Here is a 15839-nt window from a genome sequence, read left to right as displayed (position 1 = left end):
AGGAGAAGAAGAGCGAGGCTGAGCACAGAGGGACAGTCAAACCCAGACTGTGATTTCATCTCACATTTATCATTCAATGGCTGTCGCAAGCTCAAACACACCGTCTTTGATTCTCTCTCTCACACACACACACACACACACTGTCAAGTCAAACTGGAGGCTCCAGGAAATAAGCTTTATAAATGTAAATAAATGCATCTTATTAATGATTAAAGAAAGAAAATGAATAAATCAGTAAAGTAATAAGTCCACTAGCAAAACAGTGTACAGAAAGTAAACCGGATGGAACCAATCTACCTTAAAGCATTATAAAAGTCACAGTGTCACAGTGAAATGGGTCTGGAAGAGTTAACAAGCAGTGCTGTTTCTCAAACGGCATCGATATCGGCGGTAAGACTGTGCACAACTGACGTCTACAAAGTCTGAGAAGCAGCCGGTAAGAATGCTGAACTATGCTAAATAACAAATTTCCCTGATGAAGATCGCCGCTGCTGCCAGTTGGGCTGTCACCGTTTACCTCGCCATCAGACAGCCCTTTCTGACGGGGAACTGAAGCCGTTATATCGCTGTCTTCAAAGCCACCAGACTCCATTCACAAAAACAGTAATTTTACCTCTCAGAACAGAGGGGTTGCTGGTCTACCGCTGCATCGATCGGTTAATTAGTTTGTGTTATTGTGTGACTTTCTGATCTGAACTAAACGTGGCGTCTACAGCGGTATGTTGCTTAGCTTCCTGCCGGTACTCCTGTTTGCTTCTCCAAACTGGGAGCACGCCGACCACCATCTAAGTCACTGTATTAATACACTGTCTATAAGGATGTATATATACTGTACATGTAGCAGCGTCATCATGCAGAAACCTACGTCAGGTCACCATGTTTTAGAAGGGCTTGAAGGGAAAATAGCATTTTGACGCTAAAATATACGAACACCACTGGGAAGCTACAGAATGATATAAAAACCTAACAAAAAACAAAAGGAAAGACATGCTTCATGCACATTATTAAACAAAAAGCTCTAACTATAACCGTGCATTTGAGGCCTTATAACTCCAGTTTAAAATGATTGTATAAGGAAATAAAATGTGTGCAATCAAGTCGTGAACAGAAAAAATAAATAAATGTACAAATAAACATGACATTTGTTCAGTGATGACGCATCACATCGGTAATCTTTATTCTCTGCTCCGTGTCTTTTGGTAAAAGGTAAAAGTGATTACCGCTCGTGTTGATTGCGAGCCCACGAAACAGTTGATTTGCAGCGCAGGCCTTGTAATCAGCATCTGAACATCTCGTGTTTTTGTTCTGTATTTGGTAAATACAACATCTGATTGAGAGTTTGATACTTTGTGCAGGAGTTTGTGGCTTCCAATGACCTGCAGACTGAATCTCTGGATGCTGTAAGTGAATGTAACTCCAGTTTTTGGCTTCTGGGTATTTCTGTGTGTGTGTGTGTTCAGGCTGTACGGTGTGACAGAATAATAAATGGCTCCGGTATACACAGTATTGTGAATGCAGAGCAAAAATAGGGATGTACAGGATGTAGGAATGGTAATACAGAAAGTGAGTAAGTGTTTTCTGTTATTATACCTTTGCTTCTACACTAAACAAAAAAAAAAAAAAGCCAAAGTTCGAGTGGAATGATGTCTATAAATCACGGTGTATTTGCAGGCCGAGCGTGGTAGCAAAACAAATACTGAAGAACATGATGACTAAACACAACTACATCAGTTTGTGTTTCATGATGAGGTCCCATCTGTGTTAGGGAGTCATTGTTTAGATGCATTAGTTTTCACATCCCAGATAGAAACACTGAGAGATCGTAATGATAATAAACTTTTTTACAGCTTGTTGCTGAAGTGAAATCCTGAGGGCACTTTGAGTGTTTCACAGCAACTCATTTTGGAAATTTAAATTGTACGCAAGTGAATCTTAGAGACATAGATTCCATTTAGAAGTAGGGCTCCATCTGCCACTGCTAATGTTTTACTGGTATAATGTCTACGCTATGATTCAAAACTAACAAATTCAGCAATTTAGAGGCTGATTTTTTTACAAAGCTTGTCTCGCCGTACAGACAGAATTAATGGAACAATCTGTGATCCGAATGTAAACTAAAGGGTCAAGAAAATCCCAAAGTTACCATCACTCAAAACACAAGATTAGGCCTCCACTCCTGCAGGTAGAATAAAAGCTGTAACAGGTTTGTTTACATCGATCGTGTTTCACAAGACCCCCTGTACCCCCCTAAAAAAGACAAAATGGGTCTATTGTGGGTCTCAGAGGGTTAAATTGAATCACACTTGTACTGTGAGAGCTTTCTCTGTGATTACATGCATATGAAAACATTATAACCTTTGTATGCATCCTTTAATATTAAACAATGCTTCAAAAAGATTGGGATGTCAACAAATCCAAACACATACTCCTGCCCTGTGTCCACGTGTTTTTGGATTTGCCTAATACCTGCCTATTCTCAAAAGTCACATTAGCATGTGGCAGATTTCCATATTTGTCCCGGGCACTTCCTGCCTGCTCGGGAGTCAACTATATTCATAAGAACAGGCTGCTGGAGCCCCGAGGCACATATACACACTGTGTATGTATGCATGCCTCGCCATTCTGGCATCTGTGTGTGTGTATGTTGTTTTATTTGTGGTGGGTTTGTTTGTTGGCCAAACTAGCTCGGTTGTGTGTAATGAAAAAGTAAAAGCAGTCCTTTTAGGCGACAAAAATGTTCCAATTCACTTTGATGAACTGAAAACACACTGTGAAAGGGTTAAAAGATGAAAACACGGACAACTCCCAGACCGGACAACCGCTCAGTAGCGACCTGTCAATCACACGTTAGCTCCGCCCTAAAGCATCCCCTGCTTTATGGTCTATTTGATTCTAAATGGGACCATAATTTACTAAATGAACATCATGATGTATTGAAGAAGACTTGAAACTAGCGATTGAGACCATAAACTCTGTTTATAATGTTTACTGAGGTAATAAATCAAGTGAGAAGTAGGCTCATTTTCTGATAGACTTCTATACAACCAGAGGAGTCGCCCCCTGCTGGCTGTTAGAAAGAATGCAGGTTTAAGGCACTTCAGCGTTGAATTCACTTCTCAGAACCAGATGTTGCCGCCTTTAATTTTTTTCTTTCAAGCCGCGGTAAACGCACCGCTTTAAGTGTCGCTGGGCTGTCATTGGCTGGAAGTATAGTTGTTCTGAGTCACTGGTTAACGGTTATTATTCTGCATGTGTGTGTGTGTGTGTGTGAAAGAGAGAGATCAATGAGAAGAGTGAATCTTCTCACTGGCTTGTCCCTCGAGTGTGTCATTACAACAGCGTAGCCTGCCTCCATGCCAACACACACACACACACACACACATAAAACACATAAAATCAAACACACATACATGCCAGCAGACACACTCCAGTATACTGAGGAACTGTGCACACTAGAAAAGTGGTTTAACACAACTCTCTCATTAACTTGTACTTGACGTGCTATCAGAGCAGTGCCAACAGCACACACGCACCAGTACACCACCAAAGCTCATTATCAGTACACACTGTGTGTCTACAATATCTGTCTGTGTGAACTAAACTTGCAGGACAGTATGCCTTCATATACAATATGTTTGTGTTAGGGCTGTCAAAGTGTGGTTGCCTAGTAACGGCAGGCGCGTCGGGAGCGCGACCTCCTAAGCACCTTGAATAAACGGATGAAAGCGGCACGGCTGACGTTTTCCACACGTTTTTAAGCGCCCCCTTACACAGCTCTGCATTTCCCTTTAGGTCTCCAGACCACTTTAGCATCTTGCAGCTCATTGTTTTGGTTTCAAGGATCGCGACTGTGTCGGTTCTCTCTCACCGCTCTCATTAACCCATGTCTACAGTAATATCAGGGATTGCTTTCAGTGTAAAAGCTCTGATGAATCAAAACTGCCAATAAACAAAAGTTAGTGTCTAGCTCATGAACATAGTGGTGCTAAAGACCCAGTTATTACGTTTTTGGAGATGGTGGAGACCAAAACGGAGGTAAAAGAAGAGTGAATTTAAGTTAAGATTTGTGAAATAAGCATGTAAATAAGCATTTGGCAAAACAATCAATTAATGTTGCTCCAGAATTTGGGGGTTAAAAACTGGATTTTGAGAGGTGAATAAATATATTATTGTTTCTGAGTTCAGTTAAGAAAGACGAAAAGTTATTCTTTATGTGTTTAAATATTTGCAGATTTAAGCCATAACATAGATAGACAATAATCTCTCATGCAGTAACATAAACAGAAACTGCATCGTAATGAATGATCACTACAACAGTGCAGAGCATCATGAACAATAACAACAACATAAAGATAAAAAGTGACGTTTATGGTGCAGATTGTTGTCGATGATTAAGGTGGATTTCAGTTTGAAATTGCTGGAGGATTTTCCGTTAACATGAGTAAACAATAACATTAGTGATTTAATGATGCTTCACCGGTTGCAGTGTTATTATATGTGAAATAGCTCTGTGAGTCCCTGTCATCGCTCTGCTGGTAATGACAGTATTATCCCCACTTCCTCCCTGACCCAGGAGGAGCCCATCACCGGTGTTCAGGATTGCTGCTCGCGATCCCGCTGTTTCATCAGCTAGATAACTGTTGTTCCTGTAGAGCAGGAGTGGCTGCTCCCGCCGAGAAATACAGTTTCAGAGTCTCATCGGAGACAATGAGGCTGGCACATACAGGTAAACATAGATCTATACACAGAAGAGCATGTCAACGGCTGGAACCAAGATTTAAATTTGGTACTATTTTACATATTATGATGACAAAAAATGAAACCAAGTTATCACAACTATTTTAGAAAAGTTACGATAACGTTGTCCACATCAATGTTTTATTCGTTGTTTTTAATATCATCAGTACATTAACATTTTTTAGACACTGTATCAACCCCATCTCCTGGGAAGGTATATAAATAGTCAGACATTTCCGCATCATGACAACGCATTTTAGGCTTCTCTAATGTCATTTAATGCCACGTCGTTACCATGAAACAGATGCAGTTAGGTTTAGGAGACAAAACCACTTCGTTAGGTTTAGGAAAAACATCATGGTGGGGCTTGAAATAAGTGTGTAAAATATGTATGAAAACAATGTAACAGAAGTACTGAAACACGTCACAAATGTCACTAAAAAACACGTCGCAAACTTCACAAACGTAACTTGAAAATAACTCAACAACACTTTGGGACATGAACAGCGGTCTCCCGGTCTAAAGTCCTGTGTTTGTTGGACCCGTCCACCTCCCCTCCCTCTCACCATCAGCAGTCTCTCTCTCTTTTTATTCTACGTCACTGGCACTGAGCATAGCATACTCTCGTGGATGTGTTTACACTGCAGTCAATACAGACTACACGGTATACGCATGACACGCCAAAAGCCACGAAGGCGTTGTAATAAAGACTCCAAATCACCAGCTATACTACAATAAACTGTTATGGCTAACAAACAGCCGCCTAAATGCACATCGAGCAGACACTGAGTAACATCATCATCTCATTGTCGTAAATCCAATATTCTCCTTTTAGCTCTGGTTTGGTCTCCACCAACACCTGAGAAAAATATCGGACTCTTTAGCTTTTTTTTTATTGGCACAAGATTTCCTTACGTTTGCAATAGGAACAATCCTCACTTTATTTGTAGTATCTGCTTCACTGTTTTAACTCGAGATATTTGGTATTGTGACAATACTAGAGAAATAGATGCCTGAAAGTAATAAGAGAAAGAAAGAGGTGAGGGAACAGAAACAGACAGACATATGGATAGTGAGACTGACTGAAGGATAGGAAGATCAGCAGGTCAGATAAAGAACATTAACGACTCAGAAACTTCATCCATCTGAAAAAACGTTCTTTCTACACAAACACAAAAAGGTTTTCATGTTATGGGATCAGATTTGTCCCAGACTGGCTGGAACCTTTGAGCCTCTGAACACCCAGACGTCCTCTGAATCCAGAACTAGCTTGTGTGTGTGTGTGTGTGTGTGTGTGTGTGTCTCACCTGTAGGCTGCCACAGAAGTGGTAGATGTTGGGGTCTGTGTTGATGTTGTTGTCGATGGTGTTGGGGTTGCGTTCTTTGTTTCTCTGGTAGGGGGTGGTGGTGGAGGTGGTGGTCTGGACGGGCGACATCGGCTGCCACACTCCCACATCCGTCCCATTCCCAAAGGCCTGGATGGCATTACCTACAGAGGGAAACACTTAATTAGCTGTGGACAACAAATACTTTCTTTTGTGGGGAGGTGAGTGATGGACATAAAGTAGCCTAAAGAAAGAAAACAACTGAATGCTTGGAAAAGCAGTAATGTTGCTGCAGGTGAACTATCCGTGCCACTGTGACACAGACTGACATATCTTTCAGAATAAGATGTCATAATATAAGCAATGTTTTACTCGGATTAAATGCTCCAAACAAGAAAAAACACAGATTAGAGAAATTATAAAGTTGTAAATTTCAGAGAAAAAAATTTATATTCTCTGAGATTTAAGTGGCAAATTTACGAGATAAAAATCCCAAATTTGAGATTATAAAGTTGGAAATTTCTGAGGAAAAAACTCACAATTTTGTGAGATTATAAAATTGTAAATTGCAGAGAAAAAAAATATATCCTCTGAAATTAAAGTGGCAAATTTACAAGGAAAAAACTCACAATTTTGAGAGATTATTAAATTGTAAATTTATGGGAACATTTTTTTGATATTCTCGAGACTAAAGTGGCAACGAGAAAAAAATCACAAGATATTCTCTGAGATTAAAATTTGTTAATTTACGAGAAAAAACAAATTTGAGAGATAAAACTTATTAAAATAAATTATAAAGTTGTAAATTTACAATCATTTTTTTATATTCTCTGAGATTAAAGTGGCAAATTTATGAGAACAAACATTTATATTCTGAGATTAAATTGGCAAAATTACGAAAAAAAATAACCCTCACAAATTTGAGAGATTATAAAATCATAAATTTACAAGAAAAGAATTTGGAAAAATACTGCAATGCAACATCGTTGTAACGCCAGCCACCGTCTGAAGTTAGTTGCTCCTGAAGTAGTGTTATAGTTGTGAGGATGGCCTGTGATAAAGGCGAAGGTCCTGAAAGATACATACATAATTTGTATGTTTTTTTCTCGTAAATTTCCCACTTTAATCTCAGAGAATATTATAATTTTTCCTGGAATATTACCCCCCTCCCCCGGCTCTGTAATAAATATTCTATACCTACAATGGCCCTAATACGCCGTCGTACCAAACACATCTCTTGATGAGTCTGACTGTGAGATACGCTGAGCTGGTAAAGACGTGTTTTATAGGCCACGCCAGCAACACTGCGTCGTAATTCCAAGCAGGTCACTTTAGCAAAAAGCTGCATCTCATCATGAATCACACGCTTGTTAGTCCCAACGTTAAAATAAAGCTTTATATTGCACCGGCCTAAACCACAATTAAAGGCAAGTTAGAAGGTACTTAAGTTTTGTTATCACTTCCCCCTCCATTATAAATTCACCACACAGTCAAAAACCTGAGTGCTGATGTGGCTATTTACCATTAGAGTCCATTAGTGGCCCTATTAATAGCGTTATACGGCTTTGATGTAAAAGACACACACACACACACACACACACACACACACACACACATCAGAGGAAAGCTGAGCTGCTGTTTGAACGTAATGATATTCTTCCCTCCAACACTGAATTATGACCCTGATACTGGTGTAAAGGAAAGAAGAGCTGATCTGCATAACGGCTCTTTAACCCCACTCAAAGATTCATACATACATGTGCAAAGACACATGAGTACGCCTACATGATGTACAGCATATATTCACATTAGATACTGGAACAGATCATTGGTTTACCAGGTGGATTCTTTGCCAACTATTTAAAAAAAACAGTATTGGCAAAATGGACATGAACAACCTTTCAGAGTTTGTTTTGTTCGTTTGTGTGCAACAAAAAAAACAAAAATGCAACTCCACATATGTCTAAAATAAGAGAATGCAATCAATCAATAAATAAAAACGCAAGCTGTAATTTAACTGTCTCCTTTCATAATAAAACATCTTTTCATACTTTATCAATGCCGGCTTTCATGAACGCAGTAACCCATCAGTCTTTTCTCTCTCTACAGATACTCCAGACACCTTAAACAACTTCTACTATTGAATTAGAAACATTCATTCAAAGGTGAGTCACAACAAGTGATGTTGGCTTTTATATATCATTTGAACACCTGCCTGAATAACCTCTCTATATCTGAGTAGGATGTTGGAACTAGTCGGAGGACATCAAGTATTTCAAGTAAACATTCAACGTTAGTTTCTTCAACCCCCTGAAGACCCGCGACTGACAGTTTTAAAGCTAGAGTGAAGATATATGGAACTAGAAAACCTAAGGACTCCATTGGTATCAATGTCTTGTTAGCTTGTCGGGAAGGAGGCTCAGTAACGCTCCAAATTCAGGCTAAATTTTCGTGAGGAAAAACTGTCATGACCATTTTCAAAGGGGTCCCTTGACCTCTGACCTCCAGATATGTAAATGAAAATGGGTTCAATGGGCACCCACGAGTCTCCCCTTTACAGACATGCCCACTTTATGATAATCACATGCAGTATAAATGTGTTATTTTCTCCTATTCTAAAATGGTGTGTTTGAACATTTCCTTAGGTCCTTAAACAGGCTTGAATTACATAAATTGTGTATCACTGTAAAGCTGAGACTCTTATGGATCCAATGAGCCCAACTGTATTCATGTGTGATGATGTTAGTCCCCATAGGAGACATTTCATTGACCTCACTGTATAAAATGACCTGTGGTGACCTCTAGGATAATCACAGCCTCATGAAACTTTACAGCCACAAACTAGAGACCTAGAGCATTCAGAGGATGGATGGCTTTCCTAGCTAGATTGACAATAAGGGGGTTTCTGAGCAGTTTACACAAGAGAAGCGCTCGCCATCCAACCACCGAAAAATGCAATTCTAGCAGATCCAAATGTCAAAAGTTTTTGATACCAACTCACAGCACGGCTTTTTCTATGGTGTTCCTCAATGTCTTGGTGTCTTAATGTGGTATTCTGGAGGGATTATTGTTCATTTTTATCAATTCTCCAGAGCTAAAAAATGGTTAAATTTAGCACCAAATCTGTGTAACAAATGGTATCAACCCAAACATTGCTGCAACAAGTTATGAGACTTAATAGAGCATGGGAATGATCGTGTTTATTTTTGATTTATGACTAGAACAACTTGACACACAGTACTGCGCTGCATCTCAAATTAATCTTCAGGTTCCCAGCTTTCAGATGATGTACACCACTTCTATGTGACATCTATTGTTGTCCTGCTATCTCCCCCTAAAGACCCCCTGTACCCCCCTAAAAAAGTGAAAAACGTCTCTACTGTGGGTCTCAGAGGGTTAAAGCCTCTAAAGGTATCAAAATGAGGGGAAAAAATAATTTTGCTTGACTTTGTCAACAGACATATGACATACTGTATGCTTTGATAATGCCAGGTATTCATCCTCTTCCATCTCTGAACGATACAACATCTAAAGTGCAGTATAACAGAAAGTCCTCTCTCTCTCTCTCTCTCTCTCTCTCTCAGTGAATCCATATTCTCTCTTTCTGTCTCTCCTCTTTCTTTCTTTCTTTCTCCTTGTAGTTTCTCTCTAGTCATGACCCTGTAACCGGCGTGTGTCAGGATCTTCACAGTTGTCCGTTCCAGTTAGTGCTGAGCTAGCTTAATGAGAGCAGAGAGAGAGGGAGGACATGAAGGGAGGAGATGGAGACGGAGAGATGGGACGAGTATGAGCGAAGTGAGGTGAAGCAGGAGAACAAGTGAAAAACGAAGGAGTTTGAAATATTAAAACAAGTAGGAAGAGTGAGAGGGAATACACTTAGACTATAGAGGAAGAGTGTTCCTCCACTTTGCCCTTCGCTTGGCTCCCTAAAGTGACTAAAAGCAAATAATAGAAATGTAGAGAGAGCTTGTTTAACCCACATTAACCCCCTTTTGATCCCGCAAATCTCACTAGAACATGCACTTATAAAATCATGCGAAAACGCAGAAGCAAAGACGTGTACGACGCACTGAGAAACACACAAACACACACACACAGTGGGTGTAGCAGCTCTTATTATCTGCGGCAGACCAACCTCGTTAACCCTGACTGGTTAAAAGACAACAGAGAAAACAAGAGGGAGGGGACAACAGATAGGAGAAGAGGAGAAGATGAGGGTGAGTGAAAGAGAGAAGAGTTGGTGAAAATGAGGCAGCAGCAGCATCATTCTGACGGATGAAAATCAAACCAGCAGCAGCTCATCCTCCTTACTGGGACTATAGCTCATTATTCTGAATGTTTCTAGAGCGTACACACCTACTTAGGAACCTATCGACCAATTTGACTGATTGATACAGGTGTCTTACGGCTGATTGCTTCATCAATTGAATGCCTAATTGGTTCATTAACAAGGTAATTGTGCACCTTGAGCAAATCGTGGTCAGTGTGTGCTACTCTACATGAATATATGACGCACTTACAACTGGCTAAAGGCCTTTACACACCGGCAATTAATTCACACATTAATATATGTATGTGAACTGTTGTTTTGGTCAGGAGTACTCTCACAAAGAACACAAATATTATGTTGCAAAAAAGCGTCTTTTTTTTTTTTTCCGGAACGAGTCTGAATAAAGGCATCGACCAATCACGTTGTGTGAAACGGGTTGAGTTACGCCTATATTTATAAGGATTATAAAAGCTTATTGAAAACGTATTAGTCCTTTCAACTTTGACAAAAGCAGTGCAGACCAGATCCGCATCCTTCCGTTCGTACTTTTCAAAATAAAAGCCCCTAGAAATATTATATTCAAACATATCCTCATACAACGGTTTGTATGATATCTTACGAAAAGTTATTCCTCATTTTCCGTGCGTTTTCCTACAAATGTCTAGCAACATGTCTTTTCAAAATAAACTTCCGTCTTCATAGGAAACAACTTGGTTCGGTTTAGGCAACAAAACTACTTGGTTAGGTTTAGGAAAAGATCGTGGTTGGGTTAAAATAACTACGGAAGTAGCGTTACGTGACAAATAAACATTGCCTTCTGGTTTCACACGGGACATAAACACCGGTCTCCTGGGCGAAAGTCTGGTGTTTTTTTTCCACACACATATTCTTCAGTGTATAATCACCTTGAAATAAGAATTCTGTTTTCGTTAACCTAGAATAAGCCATCTGTATCTACACATGGAGCGGGTCGTCTTCACCCAGTCCGCCGCCATGTTTCTACAGTAGCCCAGAATGGACAAACCAAACACTCACTTTACACACTCGGCACACAGGAGAAGTTTCAGTTAGTTGTAATCTGCAACCTCACCGCTTCAGCATTTCATTTTCTTGCTAGTTCCCCATCGTTACTGCACACATGCAACTCTCAACAGAGATTAAAAGGAATCAATATGGCTCACTCCTTAGCTACTTCCATCATCAGCTACGGAAAAAAAATATGTTTTTAATTATTTTTACCCCTCGCCCGATTGGACAAGTAATATCCTAGATTTACTAGCCTGACATGGCATTTTACTTGTCCCATGCAATCCTTATTGTTGAGCCCTGCTTTCTATCCCTGTTGTAAATATGATAATCCATGTTCGGATCACTTTGTTTCATGACAAACTAATCCCTATGGATGAACACAGATCTTATTATTTGAAAAGGATTCATTTTTTTCACTGACTTTATACTGTTGCCATCCAATGAGCAGTCTTCCTCTAACCAAGCGCAGGAGATTACAAACATTCATCCAGCTCAGGTGTCATTGAACAGGATACTCTCTACAACGTGACCCTGTGTTCTGACCTCCGTACAGGAATCAATGAGGAATCACGTTACACTTAAACTGTGTTGTAGAGGAAAGCAGCTGGCTGACTGTCAAAGCAAAAAGGAGCAGAATTAGCTCTGATTACAGAGAAACACAGTGAACATGGCTCTCATCTCCACAGCGCCGTAAGAAGGTCCTGCAACTTATGAATCTGGGCTGGTGGGTGTGTTTATTATACAGTGTGTGTGTGTGTGTGTGTGTTGGAGGGGGGTTGTTAATTAAAGTGGTTGTGTAAGAGGCTGGATGAAAAAGCTGCTTTCTGTCAAAGATCTGGAGTCCTGCTACAGCTTTTAGGCTCACACACATTCAGACACCGTGCTGCAATGTGTTCTTTTTTCTCTATAATGCAGAAGGGATAACAATGCAAGCTCGGCAACGGGATATATTTGGTAAGAAGGAGAGAGAGAGAGAGACAAGAAGAGAAACGAGAGGATGAAAGAGCAGGAGAGCAGAGAGGATGAAAATAGAAAGTGAGCAACACAGTCTCACGGCAGTTTGTGAAATAGTCACGAAATTTAATCTATTTGATTTGTTTACAAAATTTCCTTTTTCTTCTTGACGCTCAGCGCGACTTTCAACATATTTTTTTCTTTTCAAAATAAAACTACTTAGTTAGGTTTAGGAATAGATCGACTTGGTTAGGCTTAGTCAACAAACTACTTAGTTAGGTTTAGGAGAAGATCGCGGTTTGGGTTAAAATAACTCCGGAGGTCAAGAATGACCAGCAACACGTGACACACGTGTCAATTTATTCTCTGGTCTTTTCAAAATAAAACTACTTAGTTAGCTTTAGGAATAGATCAACTTGGTTAGGCTTAGCCAACAAACTACTTAGTAAGGTTTAGGAAAAGATTGCGATTTGGGTTAAAATAGCACAGGAAGTCTACAAATGTCCAGCAACAGGTGATGCACATGTCAATTTCCACTCCAGTCTTTTCAAAATAAAACTGCTTAGTTACGTTTAGGAATAGATCAATTTAGTTAGGCTTAAGCAACAAAACTACGTAGTTAGGATTAGGAAAATATCGTGGTTTGGGTTAAAATAACTATGGAAGTAGCGTAACTTAAGTACGGAAGTTACGTGACAAATAAATCAACATTGACTTGTGGATTCACACGGGACATGAACAACGGTCTCCTGGTGAAAGTCCGGTGAACAGAATTTAGAGGAACAGATAAGACTAGAGTAGAATAGAAAAGAGTAGAGTAGAATAGAAAAGAGTAGAGTAGGATAGAAAAGAGTAGAGTAGGATAGTAAACAGCTGGTCAGACAGCAGCTGGGCAGAGGGATAACTCACGGAGGCAGGTGTTCTCGGTGAAAAACTCGGTGAACTTGTCACACTCGTCCTTGTTGTTGCCACTGTTGTTGCAGTCGCAGTAGGGAGAGACGCTGATCTTGGGTGAGCGCAGGTAGTTGGGAGTCATCACGGTACCTGCAGCAGGTGGATGGAAACATTCATTCATTCATTCATTCATTTATCTGTCTTTGTTTGAGTCATAAATTTGATCCCTAAAGAAGGATTCTCTGTGAATTAACGTCGGGAGCCCCAATATGCTGCTCAAGAAGAAAGAGCATATTCAAACCCCTCTAAGATTCATCCTCCTTCTGTGTTAAATGATGAATACCAAAGTTAAATCATTGTTACATTTATTTCTCTTTCCCTCCTCCCCTTCATGAACAGGAGTAACGCAGTGTGGTGGAGTTTCTGCAGGAAGCAGAATGCAGAGAAGCCGGGATGAAGAATAGGCTTTCTCCCTGCGAGGGAAAGTAAATAGCTTCAGTCAGTGATTTCTCACTCCCCCAATGGATTGTTCCCTGGTGCTGGCCGCGCTCCAAAACCGGCCTTTTTGTTTTGCAGTAGGCAGCAAGAGCTGGCGCTGTGTGCACCGTATGTGTGTGTGTGTGTGTGTGTGTGTGTGTGTGGTCTGCTTTAGTGGCTTGTGAGGACCGATACTTGACAGATAGCTGTTGTGGTGAGGACATGATGTGTTGTGAGGACAGTTTGAGACAGGGGTTACACCCACCAGGAGTTATGAAGGAGCTTAATTTCATATTTGTGTCCATCATTATAAAATTGTATTCACTAAGTTAATTGCTGAATGCTGATTGCCGTCAATTGATTAAAATATTTAATCACGATTAATTAAATGATTGTCCATAGTTAATCGTGATTAATTGCAAATTAATCACACATTTTTTTATCTGTTGAAAATGTACCTTTAAGGGAGATTTGTCAAGTATTTAATCCTCTTATCAACATGGGAGTGGACAAATATGCTTGCTTTGCCCACTACTAAGTAAACTATTGGATATTCCTGTTCATATTTTCACATTTGCTTTTGGTTTCTCATCAAAATAAGTAAAATGTGTTCATTTAAATATGCATTGCAACGAGGTTGGTGAGCAAAATGTTATCATGACCAATGGGAATAAGGAGGCCTAAACTACAAAAATAAGGCCAAAAACCGGGGTAAGACGCCCCCACCTAATAACAATGTCTATTTTCTTTTAAAATATATATAATTTTAATATCAATTAGGGCTGTCAATCAATTAAAATAGTTAATCGTGATAAATCGCATATTAATTGCACAATTTTTATCTGTTCAAAATGTACCTTAAAATGAGATTTGTCAAGTATTTGATACTCTTATGAACATGGGCGTGGGCAATATGCTGCTTTATGCAAATGTATGTATGTTAGACAAACTTAAACAAAGGCAAAGGGTGACTCAAAATGATCGTTGCAAACATCGATCACAGGTTAAAGACCCACTTCCTGCTTCAACTTTGACCTACCGTTCTTGTTGTGCACATACAGGTGTTCTGGTCCATGAGAGATTACTACCACCATTTCAAAGAGCACTCACTTTCAGTTGTAGCTCCAAATAAAGTAGTTTAAACTTGTCTGATCACTTGACTGCTCATTGTGTAGTTTTGTCAAACTTCAGACCAAATCTCAGCAATTACTTTGCTGCGTACTATTTTAGCGTAGCCTTGTTTGGTTTTGATCATTTCAAACTGATTAATATTAATTAAACTGTCTGAGCCTTCTGTATTTTTAGGACATTTTCCCCACTGTTTTCACTTTTACTTATTTTTCAGCACTAACTTTTGTTAGTGCAACCTCATCATAAGCAATAAAAACAAAGCAACGAAAACTAGATCCAAGTTGTAAAAAAAAAAAAAAACATTATCCTTTTCATTAAAGAAAATGAACAACGATCCACAGAGACTAAATGCAGAGACAATGCTGTGAACTCACCGATCAGACCAGAGTATGAGAGGAGGCAGTCGGCGTAGTTCTCCTTCAGACAGCCCGACAGTGAGCGAGGCTCCGATTGGCAGTTGACGAAGAAGTCAGCCAGTCGTGACCTGAAACACACACACAGATCCAAACATATCTCAGAGCCAAACATGATTACAGCTCCGATATGAGAAACTCAGATGGCCGATGTGACTGGAACGTGAAGCAAAATGCCCGGTCCAAATGTGCGTCTACGCTGAAAGTAATTTCTCCCGATGTAATTAGCGTCCTTAACGTCCGCCTTCAGTGGAGTAAGATGACCCTGTTACGTATGCTGCGGCTGCTTTATATCCTGGAATGAACGAGGCTAAATGTAATCCTCCACCCGGTCCCTTCTGTTTCATTTACTGCCTCCACAAATGTTTGTTTACACTTTTGTCCACAGGTGCAGCGGCACGTGAAATTGAAATGGAGTTTGGATTCTCAAGGAGTTCACCATCTGAAGTGAGATTGAATGTGATGTACTGGCTCTTTGACACGAAACAAAACCTGATAATGTCACTTTTGGACTGTAATGTCTTTATGGAAAAATGATATGTTGCATCACTCCTTTTAGTTATGTTAACACTTTACTCAGAATATTAATTGTTGACATATTTCCTAAGA

The 15839-nt window shown here is 39.8% G+C and overlaps 1 protein-coding gene across 3 annotated transcripts in view; it reads right to left on the bottom strand.

Moving 5' to 3' along the window:
- gfra1a (gdnf family receptor alpha 1a) overlaps positions 1-15839 on the bottom strand; it is a 124759-nt gene that overhangs the window by 8234 nt on the left and 100686 nt on the right. For all 3 annotated transcript variants that reach the window (XM_037783033.1, XM_037783032.1, XM_037783034.1), the window contains 3 exons: positions 15192-15301; positions 13225-13359; positions 6045-6226 (listed from right to left, as the gene is read on the bottom strand). In XM_037783033.1, the coding sequence (XP_037638961.1) occupies positions 6045-6226; positions 13225-13359; positions 15192-15301 (427 nt within the window). The remainder of the gene's footprint in view (positions 1-6044; positions 6227-13224; positions 13360-15191; positions 15302-15839) is intronic.

Source organism: Sebastes umbrosus, chromosome 10, assembly GCF_015220745.1.
Source record: "Sebastes umbrosus isolate fSebUmb1 chromosome 10, fSebUmb1.pri, whole genome shotgun sequence".
Classification (NCBI taxonomy): Eukaryota; Metazoa; Chordata; class Actinopteri; order Perciformes; family Sebastidae; genus Sebastes; species Sebastes umbrosus.
This window is presented reverse-complemented; position numbering and strand designations above follow the sequence as displayed.